The 21,710-nt window shown below is 48.4% G+C and overlaps 3 protein-coding genes and 1 pseudogene across 3 annotated transcripts in view; all 4 read right to left on the bottom strand.

The window, feature by feature from the left end:
• ABRAXAS2 (abraxas 2, BRISC complex subunit) overlaps positions 1-21,710 on the bottom strand; it is a 943,775-nt gene that overhangs the window by 841,228 nt on the left and 80,837 nt on the right. The gene's annotated exons all lie outside the window — the stretch shown is intronic.
• Positions 1-21,710, bottom strand: part of LHPP (phospholysine phosphohistidine inorganic pyrophosphate phosphatase) — a 661,086-nt gene that overhangs the window by 622,363 nt on the left and 17,013 nt on the right. The window lies entirely within an intron of this gene.
• On the bottom strand, positions 8,304-10,238 carry LOC126962290 (Y-box-binding protein 2-like; annotated as a pseudogene).
• LOC126962579 (ras-related protein Rab-1B-like) lies at positions 13,814-15,762 on the bottom strand. The gene has a single exon (XM_050803796.1). It carries the CDS (start codon positions 15,697-15,699, stop codon positions 15,121-15,123), a length of 579 nt encoding a protein of 192 aa, XP_050659753.1. The 5' UTR covers positions 15,700-15,762; the 3' UTR covers positions 13,814-15,120.

The raw sequence follows: 21,710 nt of genomic DNA, 5'->3' as shown, positions 1-21,710 counted from the left end.
AGAGAAAAGAGGTTCCACAAATATTTAGAGATAGAATTCAAAATACAATCGTTGAGTACAATTTTTTGGTAATACAGCTCTGCTTATGAGAAGCAAGGGGTTCTTTTGGGAGTGGGTAATATTCTGCTTCATTGAGGGTCAAGTTGAGTGCACCCTGTCAGACCCTCCGCAGATGCTCGTCTGGAGACACCAACCCTAATCCAATCTTCTGGCCCTGTTGACTTTGTTGGCAGCTCCTCCTGAAACTTTCACTTGGTCTCCAGGACAATGGACTCCTCGCTGGTCCCCATCGTGCCTCCATGGCTGCACCTGCTCTTCTTTCTGGCCATGAATGTCAGGGTGCCCAGCGGCTCAGTCCTCAGCCCTCTCCCATAACTGGTCTTATCCAGTCCATGGCCTCAGACGCCATCTCTATGCCGATGACCCCCAGACCTCAGCCCTGAGCACAGGCTGGTGCACCCACTGTGTGACAGGTGGCGCCCCCAGCATTAATGACTCGGAGCTCTTGGGTCTGTCCCCGCACCTAAGCCGCCTCCCCAGCACGGTTCCATCTTCAGTCGCAGTGACCAGCCCATGCAGGCCACATCGCTGAGCTCCGCCAGGCACTGCTCGCCCACACCCACCCTGGAACCCATCTCGCCGACTGTCCTGCTCCTGCAGTCTCTTCTGCGGGAAGGCTCTGCCTCGGCTTCCTCCTTCAGGCTGACAGCAACCTCCCAATCAACCTGACCACCTTGACCAAACAGCCACCCCGCCCCTTCCCAAGCCACTCTCTCACCATCTGGTCTTCCCCCTGCCTCAGAGGATCCGCCATTCTCCTGGCTCTGCCCCCTCATCTTAACCACGCTTGTATTCGTTATGTTGATTATTTTCTGTATTTTATGATCCTTTGACATGTTGCTGACCCGGGAAGGACTGCCCCCTCGGGACTAGCTAACCCCTAGATATAGCAGCACTTGGAGCACACCTTTTGTATGCAAAACAATCAATCCCAGCCCACCCCGACCATCTCCCTTCCTGAGCTTTTACAGTGGGCAATCCCCAATCATCCAGGGGCCAGAGCCCAGACAACTTGGAAGCCCAGACACCCTGAGCCCTATAAAATTATTCAAACTCAGCTCTAGCCCTGCATAACCCAGTTGCTGTTTGTCCATTTCTTGCTATGAAAACCACAGCAAAGGCTCTGGCTCACCATTTCCCCAGTGCTCTCTCTGCCTCCTCACCCCGGTGCTTCCCAGTGGCCCCACATAGCCCGGTGTGTCTCTTCCTCTTGGGAACTGTGAGTAACAAACCATTGTGTCAAAGGCGATCTTTTTTTTTTTTTGAGACAGGGTCTCACTCCGATGCCCAGGCTAGAGTGCAGTGGTGCCATCTCGGCTCACTGCAGCCTCAACCTCCAGGGCTTAGGTGATCCTCCCACCTCAGCCTCCTGAGTAGCTGGGACTACAGGCACCTGCTATCATGCCCAGCTAACTTTGTGTATTTTTTTGTAGTGATAGGGTTTCGCTGTGTTGCCCAGGATGGTCTTGAACTCCTGGGCTCAAGCAATCTGCCCACCTCAGCTCCTCAAAGTGCTGGGATTACAGGCATGAGCCACTGAGCCCAGCCAAAGACAATCTTCTGAGCTGTTGGTCTCACTTTACCCGAATAACAGTGAAACCTATACTTCAACACCCCCCACCCCCACACCACTCTGGCATGGTGGTGAGAGCCTGGCACTTCCACTGTCACTTTTCCCTACTGTCCTTCAAACCATGTCACTCTCTTCCTTGACACCCTCCCCAACCCCCCAACACACCTAGGATAAGAGGCCAAGACCTGCTCATGGCCCTTGAGGCCCTCCCTGACCCTGCCCTGCTGACCTCTGAGACCTCAGCTGCCCGCACTCACCTCAGCTCTGGCCATGCTGACCTCACCACCATGCTCAGTGCACCAAGCCCTTCCCTGTACTGGCCTGTGCCCCTGGGGTACCCTGCCTGGCATACCCTTCCCTGACCCTGGCCAGGCCGGCACCTTTGCCTCACTACGGTCCCTTCCCTGGCTCTGGCCAGGCCGGTGCCTTTGACTTAGTATGGTCCCTTCCCTGGCCACTTACACAAAATAATACCTCTCCTGCCAAGCCAGGCTCCCTGCTTGATTTGCTGAGAGCACTTGCCTCATAGCTGTCACCTGAGACCGGACCATCTGTGTGTCTGCTGCTGCTTCAGCAGCCCTCTACCCATCAGGGACCTCTGCTCCTTGAGGTGGGAATGCTGTTCATGGCTGCAGTCTCAGAGCCTGGATCAGTGGCTGCACATAATACTCAACAAACTTAGATGGAGCAAAGACATGTGTGATGATGCTGTAGAGTAAGCAACCCCCCACCCCTCAGGCATGGGCCAGTAGCAGTCTGTGGCCTGTTAGGAGCTGGGCTACACAGCAGGAGGTGAGAAGCAAAGCTTCATCTCTATTACAGCCGCTCCCCATCGCTTGCATTACCGCCTGAGGTCCACCTCCTAGTGGTAACATTGGATTCTCATAGGAGCTCCAACCCTATTGTGAACTGTTCATGTCAGGGATCTAGGTGGCACGTTCCTTATGAGAATCTAACAACAGAAGATCTGTTGCTACCTCCCGTCACCCCCAGATGGGACCATCTAGTTGCAGGAGAACAAGTTCAGGGCTCCCACTGATTCTACATGATGGTGAGTTGTAGAATTATTTCGTTATATATTTCAGCATAGTAATAATAGAAATGAAGTACACAATACATGTAATGAGCTTGAATCATCCCAAACCACCCCCCTGCCCAACTGTGGAACAACTGTCTTTCATGAAACTGGTCCCTGGTGCCAGAAAGGTTGGGGCCCACTGCTCTAGAGTGTGAAGCAGGGAAAGAGGACCTCACTGTAGGGGCCAGACTCACTTTCCTAAGGAAGGAACAGGGAGAGCCTAGGAGAATGCAGGCCCTGTGCAAATGTCAGAACCTCCGGCAGAGGAGAGGTCTGCAGGGTGCATGGGGGCTGTGACCCAGATGGCATCCGGAAAGAGGTGGTGTTGAGCCCCGAAGACTGGCAGGATCTAGAAAGGTGGGCAGGCATGCCGAGAGGAGGGGCTGGGGTGAGCAGGGGCAGGGAACAGGGAAGGCACAAGAGCAGGGAAGGTCTCAGTGCCTCCAGAAAGGAGCATACGAACATTCTGGGCTTTGGAGTCAGGGAGACTTGGGCTACAATCCTGGCTCTGCCACTGTCCTCTGTGTGACCTTAGGCAGAGGACTTGATGCTATTGAGCCTCTGTTTTCTTATCTGCAGAATGGGGATGCACTCAGACTCAGGCCCTTATGGCGATATTCAGGGTTCACGCATGTAATGCCCTCCACATGGCATCTGGCCCCTGGAGGTTGGGGCAGGTCACCTCGGCACTGGTCCTCAGGCACCGTTGTAGCAGTAGGGGGTGAAGCCACCCAGGTAAGTGGGCACCAGGTCAAAGAGGGTTTGGGTCTCAGGGTAAATGCCTTTGGTTGAACGAGTGGTGTATTGAGCTTCCCACACTGACATTTTCTGAGCCGAGGAATTACTTGGTTAGAGCAGGGATTTAGATCATTAATTTGGAGCAGGTAGAAGTGCCTGGAAATGGAAAGGCCAAGGCTGAGGCTTTTATGGTCCAAGTGAGTGATCACAGGGGCTAGGAGTAGGAAGCATGGCTGAAGGGCCATTTCAAAGGCACTGTTCCAGTGGGATGGTGACATCACTACTGACGGCACCCACAGAGCTCGGGTATATGCATGCTTATGTGTAACTCCCCATTTTACAGAAAAGGAAGCTGGGGCTCAGGGAGGTTAGGTGACTGCAGTAAGGTCACACAGTTAGTACTGGACCCAGTATAGGAACCCACCAAATCTGACCCATCTCGTGCTTGTGACTAACTGAAGGATGTGGCAGGCAATGGAGGCAAGGTCAAAGGCAAAGTCAAGCCCCAAATGGTCAAAGGCAAGGATTAGACTTGGAGCTGGTGTCCAGCCTGAGGGTGGAGGGCTGGGGGGCATTTACCATAGTAGGGGAAGGCTGGGTTGGGTCAACGTTCTTGCAACATCTGTAATTGCAGCGTTAGCTGGGCAAGTTAGATGGGTGGGGAAGTCCTACATAACCACATAGACATTTCTTAAACATTTTATTTTTACTTAAAATACGTAAAGTACAGCACATCTATTTGTCTGCCTTTTGGTATGGGGCCAAAACCTTTTCTCTGAGCATAAGCCCACTGACTGGAGCTCTGGGTCATCTCTGTGGCAGAAACCACAGTGCAGTGAATCAGCACTGATTTCTGGTTTCAGTGTTTCTAAAGGGACGTGAGAACTGGAAGGCACTTACAAGGCAGTCTCGAGGCGGAGTCCTTCATTATTCGTGTGACTATTTTCCCCAAATCATTACCTTCATCTGTGCTGGGACTTTCCAAAGCTTCCAGCCTGGCGTTCAGGGAGCAGCTCCCTTTCTGCATTCATATTTCATCAGCTTCCATCAGTGGCTCTCCGAGAGTGGCCCAGGGACCACTTGCGACCCTTTCAGGGAATCCAGAGTCCAAACTCTTTTCTTGGTCAGACTAAGATGTTGTGTGCCCTTGATGCTCTCATTTTCTCCAGAAGGTGCAAATAAAGATTTCCAGAGGCCCCAGCCCTGCCCTCTGACAGCCGATGGAGTGCGTGCTTGTGTATTCCTGTGCTTTGAAAGTCTCTCGTCTTTAACTTCGAATATGGTAAATATCAATCAATGCAAGCCGCATAAACAAAAGCTATTTGGGATCTTCAGTGATTTTTAAGAGTATAAAGGAATCTTTAAACGGTTTGAGGTTGGGTACGGTGGCTCACACCTTTAATCTCAGCATTTTGGGAGGCTCAGGCAGAAGGATCCCTTGACCCCAGGAGTTTGAGACCAACCTGGGCAAGACGGTGAGACCCTGTCTCTACAAAGTAAACAAATAAATAAATAGATATTAGCAGAATGTGGTGGCACACACCTGTGGTCCCGGCTACTTGGAAGGCTGAGGTGGGAGGATTGCTTAAGCCCCCAAATTTGAAGCAGCAGTGAGCTGTGATCACGCCACTGCACTCCAGCCTGGGGGACAGAGCAACACCCCATCTCTGAAAACAAACAAACCCAACTAGTTTGAAAACTTGCTAGCTTATATGATATTTAATTAACCTGTGCATTCATAATATCAAGAACAGCTGGCATGAAAAAGGCTTGGGGCAAACACAATTGACTTGTAACTACAAGATCAGCTGGAGGGTGTTTGGCCAAATGGCTGAAAGCCAGGAGCGTAAAAGCCCAGGGCATGCTCAGCAGCATGCCCAGGATGTCGAGGGGATATGGACACAGCTGTCACCCGCAAGGGCCAGATGAGAGGCCATCCATGGTAAAGGGGATGAAAATGGTCATTGCAGGCCAGCTATGATTGAACACAGGTGAGCACCAGGCCCTGTGCTGGGGCGTCCCCTCGTGTCTCAGATCCTCACTGCAACCCCGGGAGGAGGTTTTATCTTTATTCTGGTTTCGTCATTATAAAGGTGGGAGAATTGAGGCTCAGACGGGCTCAGGCCCCTCAGCTAGTAAAGAGAAGAGGTGGTCCTTGGTCTCAGGTCTGCTGGTCCCCAGAGCTCGAATCTCAGCCTCAGCTTCTCAACTCTGAGTCTCTGAAAAGGGTTTCCAAGGAGGTGGTGGAACCGTGTAGACTCAATGACTTCGGACACGGTCTGGGGCTGGGAGACCAGGCTGAGTCGCTGCAAGTAGGGAGGGCTGAGGTCAGGGTTGGGTGCCATATTCAGGTTGTGGAAGCAACAGCAATGCCAGGACAGCAGGGCCTCCTCCTCCCCTGCGCCCCACTGTGTGCGCAGACTCCCAGGGGACAGAAACTCCGTCCTGGGCTCCACCGCTGCCCTCACTGCATCTCCTCCCTGTCCCACATCTCCCTGCAGGCCAGAGCCGAGCTGAGTGCGCTGCTGGCCCTGGGAGGAGCCCCATGGCTTTGCAGGCACAGTTGAGCAGATGGAACCGGTTGTGCCCTGGGCCCTTCCACCTCACAGGCTGACGCTTGCTCAGAGCCCAGGAACCTCGGGCTGACCCAGACACGGCCAGTTCTGAGGTCAATACGGGGCCCCGGTAGCCAAGAGCTCCAGCAGCTGAAGGTTCGAGTCACGGTGGAGGAATGGGGCGTGGCCGCTCTCTTCGCCAGGGCTGGGCTCCCGGCCGCGGAGGGGCAACTGGCCGGTGCCCCAGTGGCGGGGCAGACCATTTGCTTACTCCCACTTCCACATGAGATAATCAGGAGGTCTCCTGCCATACTCTGCGCTTTCAGCATAATGGAATTCAGGAAAATTCCTGGGCCGAGCCACCCCGCAATTCTAAAGGCAGAGACCCGGGCAGCCTGCAAGGACCTCGGGATATGGGCACACCTCCTATCCCCGCTATCTTCCTACTTCCCCTAAGAAAGCACTTGCCTCCCGGGGCCCCAGCCCTCTGCCTCCTGCCTTTGCCCACGCGGTGACTCCGCCAGGAGTGCCCACCCTCACACTGTTCAAGCGAGTCCGCCTCTTACCCCACCCCAAGGCCAAGTTCAAGCGCTGCTGCTTCCTCCATGATGGCTGCCTGGATTCCTCCATCCCCATCCCCAGATATCCTGCAGTGTAGCGATGTTCCTGAGGCTGAGGTAGTGGATGTCCGGAGAGAGAACCGAACTGGGGGGGGGGGGGGGGGGCCAGAGAAAGAGTTGGACGATCTTAGGCAAGCGATTTAACCTCTCTGAGCCTCAGTTTCCCCAGTCTCTGAACGGGGTGGGAATACGGAGGATTTCAAGGAGCCCTTTCAGATCTGCCTGTCCCTTTATTGCCTTTTGAAAACTCGCCACTTTCCCCAAGCTGCATGAATTCCTAAGGCGTTTTGCAGAGGAGCTGTGCCAAGGGTGTGGAAGGGGGCGGGGGCCGGCAGTGGCAGCCGGGTCCCCACGCCCCTGGGGTTCTGCAGACCTGCTCGCTGGAGACCAGGAGGCGCCAAAAGGCAGTCCTGCGTTGCTCCCTGGTGGCCAATGTGGACACTGCAGCCAGGAAGCCTTTCCCTCCCGGCTTTCCGGAGAGAGGCTGTCTGCTGGACACTCCCCAGGCTTCGTGGCTCACCTCTTACCCGGCTGGGGAGCTCCCGACTCCAAGGATGAGGGCGTTGGAGGGTGAAAAACTGGGTCGCAGCTCAGCCAATCAAGAGCGTGGTTCTGAAGGCGCCCAGTTGCGGGGAAGTGGATGTGGCGGGCCCCCAGAGGTGCACCCACCTGCCCCTCCGTTTGTGGGCTTTTCCCACGGCCTCTGAGGTCTGCTCAGCAGCTCCGCTGGAAGTGATAGGGGCGCAGCCACCTCCCCACCTTTCTGCCCTCCTAGTCCTTCCATCCTGGGACAGTTGCCCCTTCCCAACCCTCTCTCCTGAACCCTTACAAAATCCTGTCCTGAGCCAGCTGTACTTTGGCCTCAAGCCCCCTCCTAGGACTGTGGATGATTGAGGAGGGCCTCGGAAGGAGCCATCACTGTTCCCAGGGAGGCCTTGGAAGTGGCCGTGATAGTGATGAGGAGTTCCTGGAAGCAGGATCAGAGGCCTGTCTGCAAACACACCAGGGCTCCTATCCTTTTTCATGGTTGCCTGCCTCTGCCTTCTCCTCTTCTCCCCAGCGTTCTGTCTTCCCTGGCCTCTCCCGTCTCCTCTCTGCTCTCTTCTCTCCTTAAGCCTTGCCTCTGTGTCTTCGCAGTCCTATGCAGGCAGGCTCTGCTTCTCCCTGTTCCCCGAACCATTCTGTTCCTAGATGGAACAGGATGGAACAGGTCCAGGGGCTGCTGGGCTCCGACACCCCTGGCCCTATTCCCAGGGCCTCCCTGTGTTATCTGAGCACCTTCCCAGCCTTAGTTCAACATGCTGAGGTCTGGGATTTCCATCTTGGACCCAGGTGCTCATCCTGCTTGGCCCTGACCTTCCCTTTCCCTGTCCACTTTGCCTTTGAGTCCTTTCTGCTCTCTCCTCTCCTTTACTCGCTTTCTCTCTCCTCCTCTCCATTTGCTCTCGCCCGTCTGGCAGTGAAGGAGATTTGCTGGGTTGGGCTAGGGCTGGGGTTGGCGTTCAGAGGGACAGAGGGTCTGGAGAAGAAGCTGCTACTGTGCAGGCTTAGGAGTGTCCGCAGTCTCGATGAAAAGCTGAGATAACACAGATAAATCCACATGCCCTGCTCTGCCTAAAAGACACACTTAGATATCCAATCTGTGACCCTTGGCTTAACTTTTTTTTTTTTAATTTTACTTTAAGTTCTGGGATACATGTACAGAATATGAAGGTTTGTTACATAGGTATACATGTGCCATGGTGGTTTGCTGCAGCTATCAAACTGTCATTTAGGTTTTCAGCTCCGCCTGCATTAGATATTTGTACTAAAGATCTCCCTCCCCTAGACCCCACCCTGCAAAAGGCCCTGCTGTGTGATGTTCCCCTCTCTGCATCCATGTGTTCTCGTTCAACTCCCGCTTATGAGTGAGAACATGCTGTGTTTGGTTTTCTGTTCCTGTGTTAAGTTTGCTGAGAATGATGGCTTCCAGCTTCATCCATATCCCTGCAAAGGACATGAACTCATCCTTTTTTATGGCCATATAGTATTCCATGGTATATATGTGCCACATTTTCTTTATCCAGTCTATCATTGATGGACATTTGGGTTGGTTCCAAGTCTTTGCCATTGTAAACAATGCTGCGGTAAGCATATGTGTGCATGTGTCTGTACAGTAGAATGATTTATAATCCTTTGGGTATATACCCAGTAATAGGATTACTGTGTCAAATGGTACTTGTGGTTCTAGAGGAATTACCACACTGTCTTCCACAATGGTTGAACTAATTTACTACCAACAGTGTAAAAGCGTTCCTATTTCTCCACAGCCTCGCCAGTGTCTGTCATTTCCTTACTTTTTAATAATTGCCATTCTAACTGGCATGAGATGGTATCTCATTGTGGTTTTGATTTGCATTTCTCACATGACCAGTGATAATGAGCTTTGTTTTCATATGTTTGTTGGCCGCAAAAATGTCTTCATTCTTTTTTATTATTTATTTATTAAATTTTTTAAAAAAATAATTTCCTTGGCTGGGCTTGGTCTCACTGTCAGCACCTTCTGTGGTAGGCTGCTGGGGTGGCCTGGGCGGAAGGGCCTTAGATATCTGGGCAGGAATCTAGGCGGGGGCGCCCCGCTCATCTCCCTGCTGTTAGTGCCCCTCCAGTGGGGCTGTCTCTTTGGGTTCTACCCCCTCAGTGCCCTCTATAGGCTGCAGCTGGTTGGGGGGCCAGGGGCCTGGCACAAACCGCCGTTGGTAGAAGAAGGGTGGGGGGCGCCGTCATCTGAGCCACTGCCCAGAGTCTTCGGCCCACTCCCCTTCGCTGCCAGGTTCTGTCCCCGGAGGGGATCTCTGCCACCATGGGTGGTGGGGCAGCTGAGGGAGGCCGGGGATGAATCGGCGGAACCTACGTCGGTTGGGGGAATAACGACTGCCCACACACCCCCACCCAGGGCCCAGTTACATTAGTGGCTTCTGCGCCCTTCTCTCCTTCCACGACATCAAATTCCACAGTCTCCCCATCTCCAGCCCTGCGCAGAAACTTCCTGAGGTTGTTTCTTTTAACAGCTGTCTGGTGAACAAAGACGTCTTCCTTGGTGTCATTCCGGTTGATGAATCCGTAACCACTCCGGACGCTGAACCATTTGACAGTGCCCAGGACTCGGATTGCCAGCACCGGCGCTCGTCCGCCTGACTCCGGGCCAGCAGGATGGGGGGAGGGGTGGGGGCGGGGGTTCCCGAGGCCGCCGTCGTCTGGTTGTCCGGGGTGCAGGGGCCCGGGGTGCGCGGGCCCGGGGTGCAGGGGCCCCCGGCAGCGGGGTTCAAGGCGGCTCTGCCCCCGCCGCAGCCGCCCGCCCCGCCACCTGCTTTCTGCGGCTCCCCCGCGGGCACCGGTACCACCACTGCTACCACCGCTTCCACCCCTGCCGCCGTCGCGGGCACCGTCGCCGCGGGGACCGCTGTCGCCACCGCTGCAGCCTCCACCTCGTTCTTCCCGCCCGGTCCAGTACCGGCCCTCGCCGCCACCGCCTCGTCCTCCGCCGCAGCCCCGGCCCCTCCCCCCGGCTCACGAACCCGCTGCCCTGCTCGGTCCTCGTGCTCTGAGCCTCGCCTGCACGCCAATGTCTTCATTCTTTTTCACTGCTTTTTTTTTTTTTTTTTGAGATGGAGTCTCCCTCTGTCACCCAGGCTGGAGTGAAATGGCTGATCTCCGCGCACTGCAACCTCCATCTTCCGGATTCAAGTGATTCTCCTGCCTCAGCCTCCCAAGTAGCTGGGATTACAGGCGTGTGCCACCACACCTGGCTAATTTTTGTATTTTTAGTAGAGACGAGGTTTCACCATGTTGGTCAGGCTGGTCTCGAACTCCTGACCTGAAGTGATCCTCTGGTCTCAGCCTCTCAAAGTGCTGGGATTACAGACATGAGCCATCATGCCTGGCCTGCACTCCTTAATCGCTCTCTTTCCCCAGTCCCTCAAGCCCATGCTTATTCACATATCACAGCCCCTCACCAACTGGTGGCTGTGCCTCCTGGAACACGTGGCCCTCTCAGCCCATGCACCAGAAGAGGGAACTACCATTGCCTTAGCTGAGAAGTTACCCATTTAAGTCCACTCACATTTCAGTTGCCAGAACTCGATCTGTGTCCCCATCCAGCTGTGAGATGGGCAGTCTGCATTGGCCTGGATGGATAGATGCTGTCAGGAAGCCCTTGCACTGTCTTGCATTTCACTGAGGACTCTATGAGACTCTGCAAGGACAAAAGCCATATGATCATCTCAATCAACGTCAAAAAAAAGGATTTGACTAAAGTTAACATCCCTTCATGATGAAAACCATCAACAAATTAGGTAGGAAAGGAACATATCTCAACACAATAAAGGACATATATGACAAACCCACAGCTAATATCATACTGAACAAGAAAAAGTTGAAAGTTTTTTCTCTAAAATCTGGAATAAGACAAGGATGCCTGCTTTCACCACTTGTATTCAACATAGTCCTGGAAGTCCCTGCCGCGGCAATTAGGTAAGAGAGAGAAATTGGAAAAAAGAAGTCAAATTTTCCCTGTCTGCTGATAACATGATCTAAAGCCTCCACCAAAAAAACAAAAACAAAACCAAAAACAAAAAACTGTTAGAATTAATAAATTCAGTAAAGTTGCATGATACGAAATCAACATACAGAAATTAGTACTATTTCCATATATCAACAGCAAACCATCTGAAAAAGAAATCAAGAAAGCAATTCCTGGGCTAGGCATGGTGGCTCACGCCTATAATCCCAGCACTTTGGGAGGCCGAGGCAGGAGGATTGCCTGATGTCAGGAGTTTAAGATCAGCCTGGCCACATGATGAAACCCTTCTCTACTAAAAATACAAAAACTAGCTGGGCGTGGTGGTGTGCACCTGTAATCCCAGCTACTTGGGGGGCTGAGGCAGGAGAATTGCTTGAATGCGGGAGGCAGAGGGTGCAGTGAGGTGAGATAGTACCTCTCCCCTCCAGCCTGGGAGATAAGAGTGAGACTCTCAAAAACAACAACAACAACTACTACAACAACAAACCAAGTATAAATTGAATCAAAGTGGTGGTGAAATATCTCTACAGTGAAAACTATAAAATAGCAATGAAATGAACTGAAGAGGACACAAATAAATGGAAAGATATTTTATGTTCGTGGGTTAGAGGAATTAATATTGTTAAAATGTTCATACTACACAAAGTGATCTAGAATTTCAATGCAATCCCTATCAAAAAAATTAACATTCTTCACAAAAATAGAAAAAACAATCTTAAAATATGTATCAAACCATAAAAAACCTCAAATAACCAAAGCAATCTTAAGCAAAAAGAACAAAGCTGGAGGCATTAAACTACCTAACTTTAAGATATACTACAAAGCTATAGTAACCAAAACAACATGATATTAGCATAAAAACAAGACACATAGACCAATGTGAGAGAATGGAGAACCCAGAAATAAATGCATGCAACTGATTTTTTTGACAAAGATGTCAAGAACACACACTGGGAGAAAGGACAGCCTCTTTAGTAAATGGTTGAGAAAACTACATATCGACACTCAGAAGAATAAAACTCTACCACTTTCTTTCACCATATTAAAAAAAAAATCAACTCAAAATGGATTGAAGAGTTAAATGTAAGACCTGAAACTCTAAAACTACTAGAAGAAAACGTAGGGGAAATGTTTTAGGACATAGGCCTGGGCTTAAAAGCATAGGCAACAAAAGCAAAAATAGACAAATGGTATTATAGCAAACTAAAAAGCATTTGTACAACAAAGGAAACAATCAACAGAGTGAAGAGACAGTCTATAGAATAGGAGAAAATGTTTGCAAACTATGCATCTGACAAGGGGCTGATATCCAGAATACATAAAGAACTCAAACAACTCAATAACAAAAAACTAAATAATTGAATTTTAAAATGGGCAAAAGATCTGAACAGATATTTATCTAAAGAATACATAAACATTGCCAACATGTATGTAAAAAAATGTTGAACATCACTAATCATGAGGGAAATGCAAATAAAAACCTTAATGAGATATTACCTCACCCCAAGTAGAATGATTATTACCAAAAAGACAAAAAACAAATCAAATACTGGCAAAGATGTAAAGAAATGGGAACCCTTATGTATTAGTCTGTTCTCACGTGGCTAATACACACCTCAGACTGAGTAATTTATAAAGGAAAGAGGTTTAATTAACTCACAGTTCCACATGGCTGCGGGGGCCTCACAATCATGGTGAAAGGTGAAAGGGAAGCAAGACATGTCTTACGTGGCAGTCATACAGGCAAGAGGGCTTGTGCAGGGGAACTGCCCTTTTATACAACCATCAGATCTCATGAGACTTACTCACTATCATGAGAATAGCATGGGAAAAATCCACTCTCATGATTCAATTACCTTCCTCTGGGCCCCTCCCATGAAACATGGGGATTATTACAATTCAATATGAGATTTGGGTGGGGACACAAAGCCAAACCATATCACCTTATATACAGCTGGGAATGTAAACTAGTACAGCTGTTATGGAAAACAGTATAGAGGTTCCTCAAAAAATTAAAAATAGAACTACCATATGATCCAGCAATCTCACTACTGGGTATACTGTATCTATCTAAAGGAAATGAAGCCAATATGTCACAGAGACACCTGCACCCCCATGTTGATTGCAACACTATTCACAATAGTGAAGATATGGAGGTGACCTAAGTGTCCCTTAGTGAATGAATGGATAAAGAAAATGAGGTACATATACACAATGGAATTATATTCAGCCATAAAAAGAATCGAGTCTTGTTATTTTCTGCAAGACGGATGAACCTGTAGGACATTATGTTAAGTGAAATAAGCCAAGCTCAGAAACATAAATACCACATGATCTTGCTCATTTGGGGAATCTGAAAAAGCTGATCTCATAGAAGTACAGAGTAGAATAAAAGTTACCAGAGGGTGGAGAAGCTTAGTGGAAGGAGGGGATGAGAAGAGATTGGTCAATGGGTACAAAATTACAGTTAGATAGAAGAAATAAGTTATGGTGTTCTATTGCACAGTAGGGTGACTATAGTTAACAATACAAGGGGACTTCAAAAAGTTAGGTAAAAATGGAATTAAAAGATAAAAATTTAAAGCATAAACTTGATCTCTCAACATAAGCTCCATTAACTTCAAGACATTTTTCTTTTTTTTTTTCTTTTTTTTCCTTGCAAAAACCCTCAGCTCACCCAAGGGCCAATGGAAATTTATTAATTTTTTTTGTCCTTTTCCATCTTTCACCAAGTGGCTTTTCCTTGCAAAATGCCTGACATGACACCAGAGGGGAACCTGGGAGCGGGGGGGCACCCCAAGGGGCAGCCCAGGGACTTAAATACAAGCTGGAGGGCAGGGCACAGGTGGGACAGGCAAGAGACAGCACGAGGGACATGGCTGCTCAGGGAGACCAAAGACTTGCTTTCCTGCAAGAAGCAGCTGTGCCAGAGGGCAGGGGACTAGGATCCTGGGTGCAGAGTGGATAAGCAGAGAGGCCCCCAACCCCAGATGGAACCCATATTCCCCAGAGAAGTAGCGGCAGGGGATGAGGGCCTTCCCTGGTGGGCTCCAGAGACCCAGGGGAGAGTGAGCCAGATGTGCTGCCTCGGGGAAGGGGAGGAGGTGCTAGCAGAGGGTTAAGGCTGGTGCCCAGCCTCTGGCACAGTGGGCCTTCCGCCTCTGCCTGACGTGGGGACAAAGGGGCACACTGGGCAGGCAGCGCATGGGTCTGTCTCTGGAAGGGCAGAGGGCGGCAGGAGCAGACTCCCTCCAGGCTCAAGACACAAGCCCAGTACGGCTACCCACCCACCCGTCCTAGATATACTCAGACCCCACCGCAGCTGGACGGCTCGAGCTGGGAGTGTGGGGAGGGGAAAGGAGGCAGTGGGGAGAGGAAAGGGTGGGCTGCTGGGCCCCTGTGGCCTCCATGCCTGTCCTGAGGTCCAGCCCAGGGCCCTGGATCCCAGGTCCTGGATCCCCTGGCCACTCTCCTGGCCCTGGGCACTGACTGCAGCCAGGGCAGTAGAGGCCAGGGAGACCTCAGCTCTTGGGCAGAAGGAGAGCAGGAAGAAGGGGAAGGAGAGAAACCCAGTGCAGCATACATGGGGGTGGAAGGGAGACCGACAGAAGAGCCCTGGTTCCAAAGAAAGGTGTGTAGGGGGGCATCTTGGAAAGTCACCTAGAGGCAGCAGCAGAGCAGGCCCCTGCCCTGCCTGACCACAGGTCCTGAGTGTCCTCCCTTAGGGACTCTGACAGAACTGGGGCTCAGGGCAGCAGGCAGATGGGCCAGAGGGAGATGGGGAGCCCAGGACACCCCAAAGCCACAGACTCAAATGCCCCAGGAGAGGGAGAGGGAGGCACCTCCTGCCCCCCCCAGGGACATCATCTGGAGAAGGTGCCCCATCCTGTCCCACTCCATGTGCCCCTCCTAGCAACAGCCACCGCCAGCCGGCTTTACAGGGGTGCTGTCGATCTTGAGATTGGGCCGCTCGCCCCCGGAGGCTGCTCCAGGCCCCATCGCTTTTTGATCTCGGCAGCCATGGTCATGAACGCCTGCTCAACATTGGTGGCGTTCTTGGCACTTGTCTCCAAGAAGGGGATGCCCAGAGAGTCCGCAAACTCCTTGGCTGTGGTGTTGTCCACCACCTTCTTGGTGGTGAGGTCGCTCTTGTTGCCCACCAGGAGCTTATTAACATTCTCACTGGCGTAGCGGTCAATCTTCTGCAGCCACTGCTTCACGTTGGCATAGGACTCCTGGTCAGTGACGTCATACACCACGATGATGCCATGAGCCCCCCGGCAGTAGCTGGAAGTGATGGTCCGGAACCGTTCCTGGCCCGCTGTATCCCAGATCTGAAGTTTGGTAGTTTTGCCATCCAGCTCGATGGTTCGGATCTTGAAGTCCACCCCGATGGTGCTGATGTAGCTCTCTGTGTACGTGTCATCAGCAAACCGCAGAAGCAGGCATGACTTGCCCACGCCTGAGTCACCAATCAAAAGCAGCTTAAACAGGTAGTCATATTCGGGGTTCATGGCGGCAGCGGCGGCCCGCTCGGTTGCTCCCAGTCGGCTCTCAACTTCAAGACATTTTTCTAAGAGATGTGATATGGTTTGGATTTGTGTCCCCACCCAAATTTCATGTTCAACTGTAATCTCTAGTGTTGAGGGTGGGGCCTGGTGGGAGGTGATTGGGTCACAGGGGCCCATTTCTCATGAATGTTTAGCACTATCCCTGAGGACAGCACTAGATGCTGTCCTCATGACAGTGAGTTCTTGTGAGGTCTGACTGTTTAAAAGTGTATAGCACCTCCTGCCCACCCACACTGTCCCTCCTGCTCTTGCCATGTAACACACCTACTCTTACTTTGCCTTCTGCCATGAGTAAAAGCTTCCCAAGGCCTTCCCAGAAGCAGATACTGCAGTGGTTCCTGCACAGCCTGCAGAATCATGAGCCAATTAAACCTCTTTTCTAATAAATAGCAGTGTGAGAATGGACTAATACAGGATGATACTAGCCATTTAGTCCGTTCTTAAAGAACTGAGGGTCCTGGGAATTTAACTATGTCAATGTAGTCTTTTTTATGTTATTAACTAAAGGAAAATGGGTGCCATTTAAAGATTTTTTAAGATTAAGGATGGGTGCAGTGGCTCATGTCTGTAATCCCAGCACTGTGGGAGGCCAAGGTGGGCAGATCACTTGAGGTCAGGAGTTGGGGACCAGCCTGGCCAACATGGTGAAAGCTCATCTCTACCAAAAATACAAAAATTAGCTGGGCATAATGGTGTACACCTGTAATCCCAGCTACTTGGGAGGTTGAGGCACGAGAATTGCTTGAACCTAGTAGGCAAAGGTTGCAGTGAGCTGAGATCATGCCACTGCACTCCAGCCCGAGTGACAGTGTGAGACTCTGTCTCAGAAAAAAAAATGAAATAAAAATTAATATTTTTTAAGATTAAGAAACAAAAAGAAACAAAAAGATTCTGTAAAATTATTATTTTAAGATAAAGAAACAAAAAGAAGGCAGAAGAAGCCAAATCAGGACTGTAAGATGCATGCCTAATGATTTCTCATTGAAACTCTCATAAAAGCCCTTATCTGACAAGAGGAATGAGCAGGAACATTCTTGTGGTGAAGGATTCTGGTGAAGATTACCTGGGAGATTTTCTGTTAAAGCTTTGGCTAACTTTTTGAGAACACTTTCATAATAAGCAAATGTTATCATTCTTTAGTCCTCCAGAAAGTCAACAAACCAAATGCCTTGAGCATCCCCAAACATGTGACTATGACCTTTACCCTTGATTAGTCTGTTTTGCTTTGACTCCTTTGTAGCCATTGCTTTGATTGTGCCTGGTCTTCAGGATAACACTAGTAAAGCTGTGCTTCATCTTCTGTTATAATTCTTTGAAGAACTGCCTCAGGATATTGATTCTACTTGTTTAAAATTTCCATTGAAAGTTCTGCTCTTCCCTGAAGTTAACTTGGGTAAAACTGCCCTTATCTCATTTATAAAATTAATCAGGGACTGGGCACAGTGGCTCATGCCCATAATCCCAGCACTTTGGGAGAATCGCTTGAGCCCCCCAGGAGTTTGAGACCAGCCTGGGCAGCGTGGTGAGACCCTGTCTCTATAAAAAATAGAAACGATTAATCAGGTGTGTTGGTGCGTGCCTGTGGTCCCAGCTACTCAGGAAGCTGAGGCAGGAGAATTGCTTGAGCTCAGGAGGTCGAGGCTACAGTGAGCTGTTAATACCACTGCACTCCAGCTTGGGCAACAGAATGAGATGCTGTCTCCCAAAATAAAAGACAATGAAAATTAATCAGGGAAGAAGGGAGAGGGAGAAATAAAAATAAACCAAGCTTGCAGCACGTTCAGCATTAATCATGAAGTCAGCTTATTCTCTGACCTGCTTCCTCACAGGTGTTTGGTGCCTATTGTCCTGGAATCATGTAGACCCTGTTAGAAGATTACAGTTCTCCTTAACTGCTCTATAGATAACAACTTAAAGAATATAAAATGTTAAGTTTTCCCTTTGAGATATTCTTTCAGGTCCTGCATATTTATGAACTATTGACTCCGCCGGTCTGAAGGACCCCACTGATGCCAGCTGGTCTGAAGGACCCCATAAGAAGCTAACTTACCAAAGCATGAGTTTCCACATCTTGATGTCATCCCCCTTACCCCAGCCAATCAACACCCCTAATTCTCCAGCTCCTCATCTTCCATAATCCACTTAAAAACCCAATCCCAGAACTCTTTAGGGAGAGGAATTTGAGGGTCTCTTCCCATTTCCTTGCTCAGCACCCTGCAATAAATTAATTCTTTCTCTGCTGCAACCCCTACTGTCTCAGTGTAATGGGTCTGTTACTGCACAGGGGGCCATGGACACAATGGGCTTGGCATGCATTGAGTGGAACATTTGTTCAATTACAATTTTACAGTCAGAATTGTGTATGCTGAACCAACTGAGAAGTCTATGGTCTTGCCTGTTTTTTCTTCTGTTAATTGTCAGTCCTCTTCAATGAGGGCACAAAGAAGCTTAACTTTTTCCTCAAAAATTGATGTGGATGATCTGCTGCTGTTGGCCAGACTTCTGCATGTTCTCATCCCTTCGAGTTATCCATGTGTAAACTGCTGATTTCACTGGCACATTGTTCTAATAAGCTTTTTGTAAAGCATCAATGATTTCATCATTTGTCCATCCAAGCTTCACCATAAATTTCGTGTTTGTTCTTGCTTCAATTTTAGCAGAATTCATGTTACTCTGACAGGGGCTCTGATGTGGTTTCGATCTGGGTCCCTACCCAAATCTCATGTTGAATTGTAATCCTCAGTGTTGGAGGTGGGGCCTGTTGGGAGATGATTGGAACATGGAGATGTTTCTCAAGAATGGTTTAGCACCATCCCCTTGGTGCTGTTCTCATGAACAGCAGGTACGTGAGTCCTCAAAAGACCTGATTGTTTAAGTGTAGCACTTACCACCTCCCTCTCTCTTGCTACTGCTTTTGCCATGTGACATGCGAGTCTCCACTTTACCTTCTGCCATAATTAGAAGCTTCCAGAGGCCTCCCAGAAGCAGACTCTAGTGCTATGCTTCTCGTACAGCCTGCAGAACTGGGAGCCAATTAAATTTCTTTACTTTATAAATTACCCAGTCTCAGGTTTTTTTTTTATAGCGATGTGAGAACAGCCTAATACAGGCTGTTTTTAAGCCCATGTCTTACCCTTCTTTGTTCCTCAAACTAGATCCTGCTCAAGCATATTATAATAAGTTAGTATGTGTTTACATCTGTGCAAAAATTTTTGCAATCCATGCATAGTTTTTTTCATAATATGCACTTTCCATGAACTTATTGAAGACCCCTCATATTGTATCATATATTTCAAAATAATTAGAAAGGATTTTGAAGGTTCTTATCACAAAGAAATGATAAATGCTTGAGGTGATGGATATGCTTAATACCATGATTTTATCATTACACAATGCATACGTGCATTAAAACATGACACCGTACCTCATAAATAGCTACAATTATTGTGTGTCAATTACAAATAAAATAAAACAACAACAAAAAAGAACTACTGGATTCTAGGTTGGTCCTCCTTATTCATTATCTCTCATAATCTTAATCTTTTCAGATTTTCTCTTAATCTTAATTCCTCTTAATCCTTTTCAGATTTTCTTTTCTTTCTTTTTTTTTTTTTTTTGAGATGGGTCTCACTGTGATGCCCAGGCTGGAGTGCAGTGGCACGATCTCAGCTCACTGCAAGCTCTGCCTCCCAGGTTCATGCCATTCTCCTGCCTCAGCCTCCCAAGTAGCTGGGACTACAGGCACTCGCCACCATGCCCAGCTAATTTTTTTGTATTTTTTAGTAGAAACGGAGTTTCACTGTGTTAGCCAGGATGGTCTCGATCTCCTGACCTCGTGATCTGCCTGCCTCGGCCTCCCAAAGTGTACATATTATTTCATATGGCATACATATTATTTCATCACCCAGGTAATAGGCATCGTACCTGATAGTTTTATGGTTCTCACCCTTCTCCCATTCCTCCTCCTCAAGTCGGACCCCAGTATCTATTGTTCATTTCTTTTTTTTTGGAGATGGAGTCTTGCTCTGTCACTCAGGCTGGAGTGCAGTGGTGCAGTCTCGGCTCACTGCAAGCTCTGCCTCCCAGGTTCACGCCGTTCTCCTGCCTCAGCCTCCCCAGTAGCTGTGACTACAGGTGCCCGCCACCACGCCTGGCTAATTTTTTGTATTTTTAGTAGAGACGGGGTTTCACCATGTTAGCCAGGATGGTCTCGATCTCCTGACCTTGTGATCTGCCCGCCTCGGCCGCCTAAAGTGCTGGGATTACAGGTGTGAGCCACCACGCCCGGCTATTGTTCACTTCTTTGTGTCTATGTATACTCAATGTTTAGCTTCCACTTACAAGTGAGAACACACGATGTTTGGTTTTTTGTTCCTGCATTAATGTGCCTAGGATAATTGCTTCCACCTCTATCCATGTCCCTGCAAAGAACATGATCTTGTTCTTTTTAATGGCTGTGTAGTATTCCATGGTGTATATGTACCACATTTTCTTTTTTCAGTCTACAGTTGATGGGCATTTAGGTTGATTTCATGTCTTTGCTATTGTGAATAGTGCTGCAATGAACACATGTTTGCGTGTGTAAACATGTCTTTATAGTAGAGTGATTTATATTCCTTTGAGTATAAACCCCACAATGGGATTGCTGGGTTGAATGGTAGTTCTGTTTTAAGTTCTTTGAGAAATCACCAAACTGCTTTCTACAGTGGTTGAACTAATTTGCATTCCTGCTAGCAGTGTATAAGTGTTCCCTTTTCTCTACAGCCTCACGAGCATATGTTATTTTTTGACTTTTTAGTAATAGCCATTCTGACTGTTTTGAGATGGTCATCTCATTGTGGTTTTGATTTGCATTTCTCTAATGATTAGTGATGCTGAATATTTTTTCATATGCTTGTTGACTGCATATATGTCTTCTTTTGAAAAGTGTCTATTCATGTCCTTTGGCAACTTTTTAATCCAGTTGCTTGTTTTTTGCTTGTTAGTTATTTTAAGTTCCATATAGAGTCTGGATATTAGAACTTTGTCAGATGCACAGTTTGCAAATATTTTCTCCCATTCTGTGGATTGTCTATTTACTCGGTTTTACAGTTTCTTTTGTTGTGCAGAAGCTCTTTAGTTTAATTAGGTCCTATTTATCCATTTTAATTTTTGTTGCAATCACTGTTGGCATTTTTGTCATAAAGTCTTTGTCAGGGCCTATCTCTAGAACGGTATTTCCTAGGTTTTCTTCAAGGCTTTTTATAGTTTTAGATTTTACATTTACATTTTTAATCTTGAGTTGATTTTTGTATATGGTGTAAAAAGGGGTCCAGTTTCAATCTTCTACATATGGATAGCCAGTTATCCCAGCACCATTTGTGGAACAAGGAGTCCTTTCCCCCTTGCTTTTTTGTTGTTGTTGTTGATTTTGTCCAAGATCAGATGGCTGTAGCTCTGAGGTTTTATTTCTGGGCTCTCTATTGTGTTCCATAAGTCTATGTGTCTATTTTTGTACCAGTACCATGCTGTTGTGGTTACTGTAGACTTGTAGTATAGTTTGAAGTAGGGTAATGTGATTTTTCCAGCTTTGTTCTTTTTGCTTAGGATTGTGTTTTCTATTTGGGCTCTTTCTTTCATTCCATATAAATTTTAGAATAATTTTTACTAAGTCTGTGAAGAATGTCATTGGTAGTTTGATAGCAATAGCATTAAATCTGTAAATTATTTGGGGCAATATGGCCATTTTAACAATATTGATTCTTCCTATCTATGGACATGGAATGTTTTTGCATTTGTTTGTGTCATCTTTGATTTCTTTCAGTAGTGTTTTATAATTCTGGTTGTAGAGATCTTTCATCTACCTGGTTAGCTGTATTCCTAGGTATTTCATTCCTTTTGTGGCTATTGTGAATGAGATTGTGTTCTTGATTTGGCACTCAACTTCGATGATATTGATTTACAGAAATACTCCT

The sequence above is a fragment of the Macaca thibetana genome, chromosome 9, assembly GCF_024542745.1.
Source record: "Macaca thibetana thibetana isolate TM-01 chromosome 9, ASM2454274v1, whole genome shotgun sequence".
Lineage (NCBI taxonomy): Eukaryota > Metazoa > Chordata > Mammalia > Primates > Cercopithecidae > Macaca > Macaca thibetana.
This window is presented reverse-complemented; position numbering and strand designations above follow the sequence as displayed.

Bases quoted from the DNA above. Each gene is read 5' to 3' on its own strand.
- LOC126962579 (XM_050803796.1), bottom strand. From the start codon at position 15,699: ATGAACCCCGAATATGACTACCTGTTTAAGCTGCTTTTGATTGGTGAC.